We start from the raw sequence: 16640 nt of genomic DNA on the forward strand, positions 1-16640 counted from the left end.
AAAATTCATATGTCAGGCTTAATGAAAGGGCCAAAATAGCCAGATAGTCATGAATAAAAGGAATAGGAAGAGAGCCTCTCTTCCCAGATAGTATGATTTCTTATAGTAATTAAAGCAGTCTGTTATTGACACAGGAGTGGTAGACCAATGAGAATGGAGCCTGAGGAAAAGATGAAAATGCTGACACTTTATTTGGGGAATGCAAGCCCACAGACATAAAGTGGAAGAAAAAAATAAAGTGAGGAAATCTGTGAAGCAGTGTGATATGATGCATTACCTTGGGAGGTGGGACTTCTGCACTATCCAGAAAAATCGCGAGGAGAAGTCATACCTCAGAGAAGTGCATGGAAGGAAAAACAGTGGCAGTTTATTTCCCTGGCTCCCTTCTTTCTCTCTCTTCCCACTAGTCAAGGTTTACTCCACGGGGAGATGACTCCCACGTATTTCCAAATTGTGCCATCCAGCCCTCAGCACCTGCTCAAGAAGCCAGATCCCACGTCCCACCATGTGGCATTCCATCCGTGTCTGTTGGAAGAGGAGCAGCTCAGCATGTTAGGGCTCAGCAAGAGCCAAGCAGGTCCACGACTTCAGCTTAGACTCAAGCCAGCTCAGGGCTGGGCAAGGTGTCATCAATGATGACAGCAGTGCAGTTTGCGAGACGGCAGCTCAGAAAAAGAATATGAAGGCATCTGAGAGGGTGTACAAGGTTGTGTCCAGTTCAGGTAAGAAATTAGGGAACAGACATAGGTCTTTACAAAAACTTGGCAGAGGTGACATTACAAATTAGGAAAGGATGGCACTATGTAATAATAATGCTGAGCCAGTTGGCTAACCATTACGAATAAAATTAAAATGAATTCCTACATTACACCATGTAACAAATTCCACTGCTGGGTTAAAGACTTGTGAAATGTGAAAGCAAAAACTTCCGGGATAAAAATACAAGAGTGCTTTTTTGACCTCCGTGTAGGGAACAGTTTCTGAAACAAGAACCCAAACAGCACAGACCATAAAGGGGAAAGAGTGATAAATTTGGCTATCTTAAAGTTTAGAAACAACAAAAGAAACTTCAGTGACACTATACATAAAAGGAAAACACTAGCCTCAGACAGAAGATATTTAAAATACATAAAACTTGTGGCCGGCCTGGTGGCTCAGCGGTTAAGTGCTCACATTCTGCTTTGGTTCACCGGTTGGGATCCCGGGTGCAGACATGGCACTGCTTGGCAAGCCATGCTGTGGCAGGCGTCCCACATAGAAAGTAGAGGAAGATGGGCACGGATGTTAGCTCAGGGCCAGTCTTCCTCAGCAAAAACAGGAGGATTGACAGCAGATGTTAGCTCAGGGCATCTTGCTCCAAAAAAACCAACCAACAACAACAACAAAAATACGTAAAACCAATCTAAGGTAAATATTTATAATACTAAAAAAAAAAGTACAAATCAATAGGAGAAATACAAACAACCGATTAGAAAAATTAGGTTAATTTTGTGAGTAGGCATTTCAAAGAAAAAAAAATTTAGTGACCAATAAGCATGAAAAGCTGCTTTTGTAAAGAAATGTTAAGTATCAGAGGTGCAAATTAGAAGATACTATTTCACACCTGCTAATTGTCAAGAATGTCAAAGTCTGTTGACAAAGATGCTCAGCAACAAGAACTTACATTATGCAGAGAGAAGCTCAAAATCCGTGTTTTTAAATGCTCCTTAGATGATCAAATCCCTGCAGAGGCAGAGAAATGTCTGTCCCTAAAATTCCACTCCCACTGCTCTTAGCTCTCCGCTGCCAGCTCCTACTGTCAGCTTCTTCCTGGGCAGCTGACTTGTTGCCCTGCGTCATTTTCACCTCCTCACCCTCACCGCGGGGCTGTTTCTTACTCTTAGTTTGTATGTACACGTCAGTCTCAGTTCTTACCTCTTGTTCTTCATGGTTTTCTGTTTCTAATCTTGTAGACCTGGAAATGTGATAAGCAGCTTGTTAGAATTTTGTACATAACAAGTAAATAGGCCCAGAATAGGGCCTAATAGAGTCCTCTGGCAGGTTGACGGGAAGGTGCATATGCTTGTATTCTATCTGTTTTATTACAGGCCTCAGAGACCTTTTTAATTGTCTTTCTGCTTCTGGGATCTTTTTCCTATTAGGCAAAGTTGCTAAATACATGAGGTGCGATGAACTTGACTTTAGTCAGTACATTTAATCTGCCGTCGTTTCTATATGAACTCTATGCTTCAGGGTATATTCTCACTTGATTCATTGAATATAAACTAATTGGAATAAAGAAGTTGGAGATTGGCTTATCAATTGGTGTAAGAATGTGTTTATTTATAAAAGAATTTGAATAATTTGTGACTTTTTTCTTTATTGATCTATTTTAACTTGTAAATAAGATTATTCTTTTTAAGAAACAACTTTATTGAGATATAATTCCTATACCAAACAGTTCGCTCATTTGGAGTGTACAGTTCAGTGGCTTTCATTACATTCCCAGATATGTGCACTCATCACCACAATATTAGAACATTTTCATTCCCCCCAAAAGAAACCCTGTACCCCTTAGCCATTACTCTCCAGTCTCCTCAATTCTAGGCAGCCACTGGTCTACTTTCTATCTCTGTAGATTTGCCTTTTCTGGATATGTCATGTAAATGGAGTTATACAATCTATGACCTTATAATCTGTCATATAAATGGAGTTACAATCTATGACCTTACAATCTGTGACTGCCTTCTTTCACTTATATAAGCAAAAGATAGAATACATTCGCATTATATCAGTGTTTTCAAAGTTGTAGTGTGTATCAATACTTCGTTTATTTTTATTTCTGAATAATATTCCATTGAGAGGATATACTCAGATTTTACTTACCCATTCATCAGTTAATGGACATTTGGGTGGTTTCAGCTTTTTGGCTATTGTGAATAATGCTGCCAGGAACCTGTAAACATAATTCTCTTAAGTATATTTCTAAGAGGAATTGCTGAATCACGTAGTAATTGTTTAACTTTTTGAAGAACTGCCAGATTGTTTTCCACAGCAGCTGCACCAACCACTGCATTCCCACCAACACTGTAGGAGAGTTCCAGTTTCTCCACGTTCTCACACACACTTGCTATTATCTGTCTTTTTTATTTACAGTCTTAGGTGTGAAGTGGTATCTCATTGTGGTTTTAGTTTTATGATTTTATAAAGCACATTTCAGGTGTTTTTTCACCAGATTTTCTTTTAATACACAAAGAATAATGCCTTTAATTTGTGATAGAATCTTTTTTTAATTGTTGGTTTCATTTTTCTAACAGGCTAAGGAAATTTTAACAAAAGAATCAAATGTGCAAGAGGTTCGTTGTCCTGTTACCGTCTGTGGAGATGTGCATGGTCAATTCCATGATCTCATGGAACTCTTTAGAATTGGTGGAAAATCACCAGATACAAACTATCTATTCATGGGCGACTATGTAGACAGAGGTTATTATTCAGTGGAGACTGTGACTCTTCTTGTGGCATTAAAGGTATGATTAATGACATTCACTTTTCTTTTTTTCAAGCTTTAAACCAACAAAAGGCAAGAATGGCAGTATTGCACCTCATCTGTTTTGTGATCCATTCAGTTTCTAACCCCTTAAAATAATAGTTGATTTTACATCTTTTAACAGAGAGGGAGATGAGGATGATACCTTAAACCTCTCCTGCCTTCTCCTGGTAAATCATTCTTTTGGGTAATCCATAGCTCAAGTCTTAGAATCATTTTTTACTTAGTCACTCATCTCTCATATTCAGTCAATTAACAAGTCTTTTTTAAATTGTTGCCTTAAGAAGTCTTATTTCTGTGTCTCTGTTTTTACTATCACCACACAATTCGTATCTCTACCACTTTACACTTTGTTGCAATAGTATGGTAACTAATATTTTTGCCTCTAAGGTCTGACCCCTCCAAAATGACCTTGCACCTTGCATATGCTGCCAGATTAAATCTCTTTTATTTAAGACTTTCATCTTGGTACTTCCCTGCTCCCAAACTCTTCAGTCATTCCATGTTGCCTGTAGAGTGGAGCTCAAACTCCTTGGCTGGCCGTCATAGTCTAGCCTGAATTTGCCTGCCAGTAGTTGACAGCATAAACTCTTTGACTTAAAGAATTTCAGTGCTCAGTCTGTCTCCATAAATTTCTTTAACCACTTTCCCCAAAGGATTACTCCATCTGTGATTTGTTACCCCTTCTACCACAACACAAGTCCTGCTTCTTCCATGAAGCCTTCCACCATTTTAGCCTCACTCTTCCTACTCTAAATTAACATGAAACATCTTCTCTCACCCCTTATTCATGCTCCGTAGTGGTTTCTTGCCTTGTATTATGTACTTCACATACCTCTTTAGTGAGATTAGTCCCTAGAGAGGAGAAGTCATGTATTATACTTGTGTGGACCTGTCACTTAGCTTTAAGCACTAAATTTAATGTTGGACATATAACAGATGCTTAGTAAATATGTATGAATTAAAGTATGCATTTGCAGCTTTTGGATAATTTGGTTTACAGAATCTGATGCTTTTTCATACTTCTCAGACATATTCTTAACTATAAACAGCATGTTATAAGCCATGTCTCTATATTTTGTTATGGAAAAGAGACTGTTAATACATTTGAAATCTTGCCTAGGTTTGGCAAGGGTCTGTTTTTGTGTTTTTGTTGGCAAACACAATCTTCCTGTGGGAAATAAAAGTTGAAAGGGGAGGGAGAGGTTAGTCTATAGAAGAGTTTGTCTCAGGTCCAGATCTCTGATCTTCAGTGTCCATTCAGCAGTAAGAAGTCATAGTGATCTGAAAAGATTTAGAAGACTAGTGATAGTTTGAGGATGAAGAAGATATTTGAGACAAATCAGGTACAAGTTTATTATAGTAATAGAGGTATCAGTTAATAAGGATTCCAATGAGGGTGATATAAATAGTAAAGAAGGATGACTGCCTATATAGAAAATATGTCAAAGTTTAATCAATAGGACCTGGTTATGAAGGAGAACGTTTTTTATTCTGAAAAAGAATTAACATTTACTTTACTAGCAGGAAAAAGAGCCATTTAAAGAAATGGGTCAGCGGTTAATGTGCTTAACATGACGCTAATAAAAATATGATTTGTACAACATGGGTTTCTTTTGCTTTTCTTCCAGGTGCGTTATCCGGAACGCATTACAATATTGAGAGGAAACCATGAAAGCCGACAAATAACCCAAGTGTATGGCTTTTATGATGAATGTCTACGAAAGTATGGGAATGCCAATGTTTGGAAATATTTCACGGATCTATTTGATTATCTTCCACTCACAGCTTTAGTAGATGGACAGGTGTGTATGTACGTGCTTACATGGGGGTGGGGATAAAATTAGGAAAAGATTTTCTACTAGTCATTTAGGATCTAGGTTTACATAACATGTATATCTGTATCCCCTTGGCCTTTTCTGCCTCTTTCCTTTGTACTTAAGATTTCAGAACAGGGAATTGGATAAATTTTATGTACATTGGGACCAGCAAATTTCCATGTTGTTCTCAGATATATTTGTAAAGCTTTTGGCCAAAGGATATGCCAATATGCTTTTTTATTATAGATAAATATTGTAAATAAATGCTTATGGTCCTGACGTGCACACTAGTAAAGCAAAGCCATTTTTTGAAGCTGTCTTCACACATTTAACCAGTGTCTGCTGGTTACCATTAATAACTTTTTCTTCCTATGTTCATGGTAATTGCAAGCCAGTAATATTGTGTATTACGCCTTCTTCACTAAGAAGTGAATGCTTTGTTTCTACCTGTAACAAGTATTACAGACATAAAACATTCAGAAGTATAAGAAAAATTTGTGCCAATTTCCTGTTATTCCAATTTCTGGGTGTAATCACTGTGAGCATGAACTGATTTAACTTTAAATATAAGACATACTGTGGAACTCTACAGTTCTTAAACTACAGAAGCCCAGCAATCTTCCCTTGGACCACTAGTGGCAATATAATTTGGTTCTGACCTTTTCTGTGTGATCCTGACGGTCCATGTTTCCCAGGTATGATTCTGAACATCACAATAATTAATTTAAAAGGGCAATATTTTGCTTAGACTTGCTAAAATGAAAGAAAACAATGAATTTAAAGAAGGTTAAATTTTAATTAAGGTTTTTAATTTTAAAAAGCAATATAGTTTTCATTAACATAACAATTGACATAATTATTTTAGAAGGACAGCCTATCAGTGTTATGGTGAATCTAGTTTTTTAAATGAGAGCATTAGTATGGCTTTTATTTATTGAATATGTTTATATTTCTCCCCCTCCCCCGCAACCTTTTACCTTCAGTGGACCATTGATCTTTCCTATTATAGTACTTTCAAGGAACAAAATAGCCAGTACACACACACACAACATTGGTAACACGTTATTGTTTATAAAATGTTGTTATGGGAAGACTTTATACACCTTAGAAATGAAGTAGATAAAAAATAAGTATATAGAGTATTTGAACAATGGGACAAGCTTACCTAACAGATATAGACAGTATTTATAGCTTTTGGTATATGAGTACCCAACAAACAAAAACCAGATAATTTTCTACATATTCATTCATTTATTCTTTCTTTCCTCCTTTACACCCTTTCGTCTATCCATCCATCATTTATTTATATATCAAATGTTAAGTGACAGTCTCCAATTCTGAGTAGTGGAAGAAAAACTCAGACTGGGAATGAAATAGAAAAGGATAAAAGAAAAATCTACTTGCTTGGGAACTTTCACAATCTTCTATTAACACTCAGAAAATAAAAGATAAGAATCCAAATCATTTCTAAATGACAGTGGAAGTATGGTGTAGACCGAAACTTTTAGATGTAAACAAGGGAAGAAATACGTAGTCTTACATTTGTTTTGTAGAAAAATAGAAAGGAAATAATGTTATATAAACATTTAGCTCAAAGAATGACACAGTAAAATAAAGGATTCATTAAGGATCAAAGCAGACATGGATACTGATCAATATGGCCAAAAGCAGTTTTTGAAAAGTCTACTAAAAAGAAATGTAATATTCAAAACTGATCTAGAAAAAAAGGGGGAGATCACATGAAACACTAGGAATGAGAAATAAGGCATTACTATAAATATCGAGGTGCTTACACATCACAACAGATACAGCTTTATTCCAATAAACTTGAAAAGACGGGCGAAATTTATTATAGCAAAATATTAATTGTTAAATTGGTTTTGAAGAAATTAACCAATGTAAATAGACTACTAGATTTAGCAGAAATTGGAAAAGTAGAAATTGGTCTAGATAGATTCATAGACCAATTCTACCAAGCCTTTAAGGCACATAGAATTTCTGTGTTCCAAAGCTTAGGGAAAAGATGGAGAGCTTCAAAACTCACTCTATGGCTAGTATAACCCCAACACCAAACTAGACATGGCTAACACAGAAAAATGAAATCAGATCAAAACTGTTTGAAAAAAATTCTATATCTTCATTATTTAAAATTCAGTTATTAAGGAGTAAGATAAAATAACATTAATTGGAAAAGAAACTTTATACTGAGTGTACTTTTCAGCAAAACATCAGAAACCTCATCAAAGTCAGGAGAAAAATGCCCTCTAAAACTTGTATTATTAATTCTTCCTGATTCAGCATCTGTAGAGGATGGGCTTGGAAATAAATGTTTTACAAAAAAAATCAACTTGTATCATTCAATTTTGTTTTGGAAGTCCTAGCCTTTGCACTGAGCAATAAAAAGAATTAAAAAGTATAAACTTTGAGAAGACAAAAACAAATATTTTTGCAAACAACATGATTATGTACTCAACAAAGAAATCTAGGAAACTGAAAAACTGTTGGAACCAATAATATGAATCAGTAGGGTCTTTAGTGTAAGAGAAACAAATGTTATATATACTTCACCAGTAACCAGCAAAAAATGTAATGGTGAATCACAAGGATGGAGATCCCATTCACCAGACAAGGGGAAAAAAACATATACCTAGGACTACAAAGAAAGAAGACAAAAGAAATAAATGTTAACAAGTCTCTCTGATGATATGGTTTTTGTTCTTTTCCATTGAATTTTATATATTTCCCACCATGAATATTTTTAAACTTTATTTTGGAGAGAAGAGCTGTTAGGATTGAGAGTTGGCAACCAGTATTTACTCTCCATTAACTTTTAGCAATTAATAAAACAAATTCATTTTCTTTTTAAATTCATAAACAGATATTCTGCCTCCACGGTGGTCTCTCTCCATCCATAGACACACTGGATCATATAAGAGCCCTGGATCGTTTACAAGAAGTTCCACATGAGGTAAACTCAGTTTTAATTAAAAAAAGAAAGAACTGTAACCACATTGTGGTAAAGGTAAATGAGTTAAATGTGACCGGTAATAATTTGTAACATGTACTTGATTTTCTTGGCCAGGGCCCAATGTGTGATCTGTTATGGTCAGATCCAGATGATCGTGGTGGATGGGGTATTTCACCACGTGGTGCTGGCTACACATTTGGACAAGACATTTCTGAAACATTTAACCACGCCAATGGTCTCACACTGGTTTCTCGTGCTCACCAACTTGTAATGGAGGTATGTCCTTTTCCTACAGGATGATGATCTTTATTTCAAATAAATATATCTGTCTGTAATAAAGCTTCATGACTTAGAATGTCAGAAACATTTGAGGAAGGAAAAAAAACTTGTCTGGTTTTAGCAAGTAGGAAAGTGCTAGTTGGCCAGAGCAAAATTATGTCACTTTTTAAATTAATTTAGACTTAGCGAAGAGTTACAAAAGTAGTGCCAAAAAGCTCCCTTGTATCCTACAGTCAGATTCCTCAAATTGTAATATTTGCTTTATCATTCTCTCTCCTTCCCTGTCCCCCTTCCCTTACACATATTACTTAGTTTCTTTTAAACTGTTTGAATGTCAGTTGCAGGTATAATACTCCTTTACCCCCAAATTTCCATATGTATTTTGTAAAAATAAAGACTTTCTCTTACATAACCGCAGTATTGTTATCACAGTCAGGAAATTTGCAGTGACATAGCACTATTATCTAATCTAAACACTTTATTCAAATTTTGATCGTCTCACTAAAGTCCTTTATAGCAAAACGTGTGTGTGTGTGTGCATGTATAATCTAATCCAGGATCATGCTACATTCAGTCTCCTTTGATCTGGAAATAATTCCTCTGGTTTTCTTTGTTTTGCATAATCTTTACATTTTTGAAGAGTATAAGCAATTTTACATTGTAGAAATATCCTTCATTTTTGGTTTGACTGATCTTTCCTTATGATTACAGATTCAGGATATGCATTTTTGGCAGGCATACCACAAAATGATTCTCAGTGCATCTTATCAGGACTCAAGAAATCTATTTGTCCCACTTCTGGTGGTGTTAACTTGGATCACTTAGTTAACGTGGTGCCTGCCAGATTTCTCTAATGTGGTGTTAGTATTTTGTAAATACTAGAGAAATATAAATAGAATATAATCCTTCCAAACCAATAGCTAGTGGCTTCAAGATGTTGGAGAAAACTTCACAAACCCGATAGAGGCAAGTGGAGAGGTGAAAGCATGATAAATAAAGAACATAAATTCTTACGGTAAAGATAAGTCTAGTTATATCAGTAAGCATAGGAAATGGAAATGGATGAAAACTTTTCCTTTCCTAAAAGACTGAGACTCTCAAATTGGATAAATAATCAAAATTCAGCTGCTATTTGGGATGTATCTAAAACATGACACTAAAGACTAGAAGTAGAGGGAGGGAAAATGGTGTATTATCTATGTCAAAATCGTGATTTTATGGTGAAATATTGATTTTTTTTTATTGCTGCAGGGATACAATTGGTGTCACGATCGGAACGTGGTCACCATTTTCAGTGCACCCAATTACTGTTATCGCTGTGGGAACCAGGCTGCTATCATGGAATTAGATGACACTTTAAAATATTCCTTGTAAGTAACTTTAAATTTTAATGTATATAATCACATCTGGAGGGAAAATTTTAAATGTAGGTTATTAAATTAAGGTAGAGAGTTTCTGCGTCTGGAACAATGGGGTGAGGAACATGGCAGACACTTTCTCCAACAAAAACAACCATTTAACCAGAGAAAATTGTTTTAAACAGGTATTTCAAGTTTTGGGAAGTTGTCCTAAGTACATACAGCAAATAGGGAAACAATTATTCTAGAAAATCTAAATCTCAGTCACAGCAGCCAGAGTCTGTGGAATTGGAACACAGCATGCTCCCTCCCCCTCCCCCAGATCCCTTGTATAGAAACTACTCCATGCATTTCTCTGGGTGGGTGTGGTCAAGAAGAGGGGGGCTTTTCCCCTTCCCCAGCTCCCAGTCTTGTGCTATGGTTTCAACCCTAAGGGGGCAAGTGTCAGCATGCCTCACCTACCCCAGTCCTGGGTGACAGAAGCTCTATTCCTGGTGGGTACAGTCAAGAGGCTGAGACTCCCTATCCCCACCTATCTTCTGGAGTGGAAGCTCTACTCTATACGTGCATGGTTGGCAGAGAATGCTGGGTCCCCAGTTGTTCTTGCCCCAGCACCTGTTCATAGAACAGCGTATGTCACTAAGAAGTGGGTGACATAAATGGGTGACAGTGGTCAAAAGGTACAGGCTTCCATTTATAAAATAGGTCCTAGGGATGTAATGTACAGACTATAGTTAATAATACTGTATTGTATATTTGAAAGTTGCTAAGAGAATAGATCTTAAAAGTTCTCATGACAAGAAAAAAATTGTGACTGTGTGGTGATGTATGATAACTAGACATATTGCAGTGATCATTTTGCAGTATATACATTTATCAAACCATTACATTGTACACTTGAAAATAATATAATTTTATATGTCAGTTACAGCTCAATTTGAAGAAAAGTGGGCCATAATACCTGCCCACAACTCTGGAGCAGTGGCATAGAAGTTCTGCTCCGAGTGACAGGCAGAACAGAAAGTTCCTCAGCTCTTCCTGAGAGGACTGACCTTACTTAGAGCACAGAGTAGAGAGTTCCAAGCCTAAGTGCTTTGTTGAAAACAATGCGTATCGTGGTGGAGGCCACTTAAGAGGGCTCTCATAGCTCCCATGATGCTCCTAGCAACAAACAAAAGATCAAAGCAAGGAGAATTTTAACAGATAAAAACAGTGAAGAAAAATGAACCAGAGCCTCAGGAAATGTGGGATACTGTTAAGCACACCAGTGTAGGTGTAATGGGAGTTCCAGGAGGAGAGAAGGGAGAGATAGAGACAGAAAGAATATTTGAAGAAATCATGGCTGGAAACTTCTCAAATTTGATGGTAAGCATTGATAAACACGTCTAAGAAGCTCAACAAATAACATGGATAAATACAAAGAAATCCATACCCAGACACACCGTAGTCAGATGCTGAAAGTCTAAAAGAAAAACTCTTGAAAGCAGTAAGAGAAAAATGACTTACAAAAGGGAACCTCAATGATAATCAGCTGACATCTCATCAGAAGGGCAATGGGATAACATGTTTAAAGTGCTGAAGGTAAAAAGCTCAACCAAGAATCTCATATGTGCAGCAAAACTTCAAAATGAATGCAAAAGAAAGATTTTTCCAGATAACAAAATTGAGAAAATTCAACACTAGCAGACCTGCCATACAAGAAATACTAGAAAGAGTACTTCAGTCCAAAAAGCACATGACACCAGAAAGTAAATCAAATGTATTACACACAAGATAGTAATTGTGAAAGACAGTACAATTGCATCTTTCTTCTTAACTGATTTAAAAATCAGTTGCTTAACACAATATGGATATATTTGTAGTGTAGTGGAACTTAAATGTAATGTATAGAGATGTGATATATACGACTGTAACAGCACAGAGGAGGTGGCCGGGAACAAAGCTGTACTAAAGTAAAGAAGAGACACCAGATGGTAGTTCAAATCCTAAGGAATAATATGAAGAAAATAAAAATAAGATTAATATATCAAAATCTGTAAATATTTGCTCATTTTCCTTTCTCAACTTCTTTAAGGTCACAAAATTATGTAAGGTAATAATTAAATAGGTGTTCTGGGGGTTGTAACATATCTAGATACACTATGTATAATGTCAGCAGCAAAAAGGGGAAGGAGCTGTACTGTATAGGAGTAAATTTCTGTAATTCACCAGAATTATGTTAGTAGAAATCTGAAGTAGCATTCTGTAAGTTAAGTTGTGTATTGTCAGCTCTAGAGCAACCACTAATAAAATAATTTAAGAAAAATAATTGAAGCTGTTAAAGGAATTTAAATGGTACACTAGAAAATATCCTTTTAATAAATAAGAAATCAGTTAAAGCAGGAACCAAGAAACAAAGAAGAGAGACGTTAAAAAAAAAGAAAATGACAGGTATAAATCTAGTCATATCAATAATATTAAATGTAAATGATTTAAGCAATGCAATCAAAAGGCAGAGATTATCTTTTTTTTTTTAAAGATCCAGTTTTATGATGTCTACAGGAAACAAAATTTAGATTCAAACACACAAATAGATTAGAAGTAAAATGGTGAAAAAAGATACCATGCAAACAGCAGCCACAAGAGTGCTGGACTGCTTATACTAATAGCAGACAAAATAGATTTCAAAACAAAAATTGTTACTAGACATAAAGAAGGACATTTCATAATATAGAAAGAGCCACACCGTTAGGAGGATACATCGCTTATAAGCGTATGCACTTAACAACGGAGCCCTAGAATATATGGAGCAAAAACTAACAGAATTGAGGGGAGACGTACACAACTCAACAATAATAGTTGGAGACTTTATTATGCCACTTTCAGTAATAGAACTAGGCAGAAGATCAGCCAGGAAATAGAAGACTTGAGAAACACTGTACCTAAGATCCACAGAACACTTCACTCAGCAACAGCAGAATACACAGTCTTTTCAAATGCACAGGAAACATTGTCCAAGACTGACCATATGCTAAGCCATAAACCAATCCTCCATGAATTTAAGAAGATTGGAATCATACAAACTATTTTCTCTAAACACAATGGAATGAAATTAGAAATCAATAACAGGAGGAAGATTTATAAATATGTGGAAATTAACACACTCCTAAATAACCTATGGGTCAAAAAAGAAATCACAAGGGAAATCAGAAGATACTTGAGATGAGTCAAAACAAAAACACAGTGTACCAAACAGATACAGTGAAAGCAGTGTTTTCAGGGAAGTCTATAGCTGTAAATGCTTATACTAAAAATCAAGAAAGATCTCAAATCAATAACCTAACTTTATTTTATTATTACTATTTTTTTGGTGAGGAACATTGGCCCTGAGCTAACATCTGTGCCAGTCTTCCTCTGTTTTGTATGTGGGACACCACCACAGCATGCTTGATAAGCAGAGTGTAGGTCTGCACCCGGGATCCAAATCCGTGAATCCAGGGCCGCCGAAGCAGGGTGTGAGGACTTAACCAGTACACCACTGGGCTGGCCCCCAATAACCTAACTTTACACTGTAAGGACCTTGAAAAAGAGCAAACTAAACCCAGTGTAAGCAATGGAAGGGAATAAAGTTAAGAGTGGAAATAAAATGGAGTAGTGAAAAAAGAGTAGAGAAAATTAACGAATTCAAGGGTTGGTTCTTTTAAAAGATAAAAAAAATTGAGAAGACTTAACTAGACTGGGCAAAAAAAAAAAAAAGAATGAAGACACATTACCAAAATCAGTATACACCTTACTGAAATAAAAGAATTATAGGGGTATATACAGTGAATCTCTGTATAGCAACAAATTAGGTATCTTGGATGAAATGGACAAATTCCTAGAAAGACAAAAACTACCAAAACTGACTCTAGAAATACAAGTGAAGAAGTTGAATTACTAATTTTAAAACTTCCTACAAAGAAAAGCCAAGGCCTGCTTGGCTTCACTGGTGAATTGACCAAATATTTAAAAAGAAATTAACACCAAACCTTCACAAACACCTGCAAAAAAACAAGAAGGATCACTTCCCAACTCTTTCTTTGAGGCCTGTGTTCCACCAATACTCTTCATGCATATAGATGCAAAAATCTGCAACAAAGTACTAACAAACCATATCTATGAATATGTGAAAAGGATTATACTCCATGACCAAGTGGGATTTATTCCAGGAATGCAAGGTTGGTTCAAAATGTAAAAATCAGTCAAGGTAATAAGCCATATTAAGAGAATAAAGGACAAAAATCACATGATCATCTCAGTAAAGCCAGAAAAAGCATTCGTTGAAATCTAACACCCTTTCATAATAAAAATACTCAACAAACTAGTCAAAGAAGGGAACTTCCTCATCCTGATAAAGGTCATCTACAAAAAACCCACAGCTAATGTCTTCTGAGCTAACATCTGTTGCCAATCTTCCTCTTTTTGCTTGAGGAAGATTGTCGCTGAGCTAACATCTGTGCCAGTCTTCCTCTATTTTGTATGTGGGATGCTGCCACAGCATGGCTTCATGAGCAGTGTGTAGGTCTGCACTTGGGATCCCAACTGGCAAAGCGCAGGCTGCCAAAGTGGAGCATGTGAACTTAACTGCTATACCACTGGTCCGGCCCCTAACTTCATTCTTAATAGTGAAAAACTGGATGCTCTCCCCCTAAACTCGAGAACAAAATAAGCGTGTCCACTCTCACCATTTCCGTTTAACTCATAATAAGATTACAAACGTTTTATGCCAGACACCCACCAGACATTTTGTCTGCTTAACTTTCCCCGATAACTCTGAGCTAGTTTTTGGAAGAGAAGACCTGCAGTGCCGTGCCCAGGGTCAGTCCTGTCCTAAACGGCACGGGAAAGGTGGAAACCAGGACTGCTCTTTCTACTACAGTGTCTTGTTCTTTGTTGATTTATTTGCTTGCAAATTCAAATCCTTTAACCATGCGCTTTCTTTTTTGTCATTCACAGCCTTCAGTTTGACCCAGCACCTCGTCGTGGAGAGCCTCATGTTACCCGGCGCACCCCAGACTACTTCCTGTAATTCCTCCTGGGAAAACCTGCCTTTCTATGTGGAAGTATACCTGGCTTTTTAAAATATATATATTTAAACACCAAACAAAAAAAAGCAACAGTAATCTGTGTGTTTCTGTAACAAATTGGGATCTGTCTTGGCATTAAACCATATCATGGACCAAAATGTGCCATACTAATGATGAGCATTTAGTACAATTTGAGGTTGAAACCGAGTACGATGCTATGTTCTAGATGGGTCAGTCTTAACAGTTTGCCTGCTGTGTTTGTAGTAGCCATTTTCCTGGACTGTTCAAGCAAAAAAGGTAACTAACTCCTTCATCTCCTTTCACACTTACTTGGAAATTTTAGTTATAGTGTTAACTGGCATGGATTAATAGAGTTGGAGTTTTATTTTTAAGAAAAATTCACATGCTAACTTCCATTTAATCCATTACCCTTTATTTTATTGAAATGTATAATTAACTGAAGAAAAGATTCTTGGGAGTATGTCGTCATAACATTTAAAAAGATTTCCATTCATTTAAACTAAATTACTGTTTTATGTTGATCTGCATATTTCTGTATATTTGTCATGACAGTGCTTGCATCCTATTTGATGTACTGAGCAAATAAACTTTCCATTTTAAACAAAAACATTGATTTACAGTGGTATGCTTTAAATGAAAGTTTTACTATTTTGAAACTTGATATAAAATCTCTTGACCTTTAATAAACAGTTACATTGAGGTAATTTAAATGTAATGTTCTTTGTATGGGGCTTATTTTCAGAAGAAGGAGATTCAAATAGTAGCTGATAACTTTTAGACCATAAAAATAGCCATTTTTATTTCTAAACATGATTTCCTTAGGTAAATTTGTATTAATGTATTCACATTTTTAAGTATGGTTTTTATGCTAAAATTGTAGAATATTGTATAGCTGGGAAGAATCTTTTAAAAACTAAAACATGTGTTATTTTACCTTTACCTTTTGATCTAGAAGTGAGAATAAATCTCCACAAGAGAGTTTAGTAGACATAGTAGTAATAGTACTATTCAGATGTATGATATAAATTCCGAACAGTAGACAGGAAAACATGGAGTGAGGGTGGCGGTGGAAGACACAAGAGAAGAAACTCAATATTTAAAATCTTTATAAAAGAAAACGAGGGGCCGGCCCCATGGCCAAGTGGTCAAGTTCGTGTGCTCTGCTTTGGCAGCCCAGGGTTTCATCAGTTGGGATCCTGGGCGCAGACATGGCACCGCTCGTCAGGCCATGCTGAGGCGGCGTCCCACATAGCACAACCAGAGGCCCTCACAACTAGAACGTACAACTATGTACTGGGGGGGCTTTGGGGAGAAGAAGAGGAAAATAAAAGAAGATTGGCAACAGATGTTAGCTTAGGTGCCAGTCTTTAAAAAAAAGAAAACGAGACAGTAGAAATAAGTATAAATATCTCAAAATTGTAGTCAATTAAATGGCTTGAATTCTCTAGTTAAAAGATAAAGGGTCAAATTTGATTTTTAAAAAAGTCCAGCCATGTACTGATGACAAGACATACACCTAAAGCAAAATGACTTGGATAGGTTGAAAATAAAAAGATGGAATAGCCCAAGACACTAAACAAAGGAAATCTAGAATAGCCATGTTAATATTAAAATAGACTTTGA

General features: G+C 36.2%; 1 protein-coding gene across 1 annotated transcript in view; it reads left to right on the plus strand.

The window, feature by feature from the left end:
- The window catches only part of PPP2CB (protein phosphatase 2 catalytic subunit beta), a 32765-nt gene extending 17141 nt beyond the window's left edge, over nt 1–15624 (plus strand). The window contains exons 2-7 of the mRNA XM_014830742.3: nt 3297–3506; nt 5158–5331; nt 8225–8314; nt 8429–8590; nt 9845–9963; nt 14926–15624. Coding sequence (XP_014686228.1) covers nt 3297–3506; nt 5158–5331; nt 8225–8314; nt 8429–8590; nt 9845–9963; nt 14926–14998 — 828 coding nt within the window. The 3' untranslated portion in view covers nt 14999–15624. The remainder of the gene's footprint in view (nt 1–3296; nt 3507–5157; nt 5332–8224; nt 8315–8428; nt 8591–9844; nt 9964–14925) is intronic.
- Nucleotides 15625–16640: the final 1016 nt, after the last annotated feature.

Source organism: Equus asinus, chromosome 27, assembly GCF_041296235.1.
Source record: "Equus asinus isolate D_3611 breed Donkey chromosome 27, EquAss-T2T_v2, whole genome shotgun sequence".
NCBI lineage: Eukaryota > Metazoa > Chordata > Mammalia > Perissodactyla > Equidae > Equus > Equus asinus.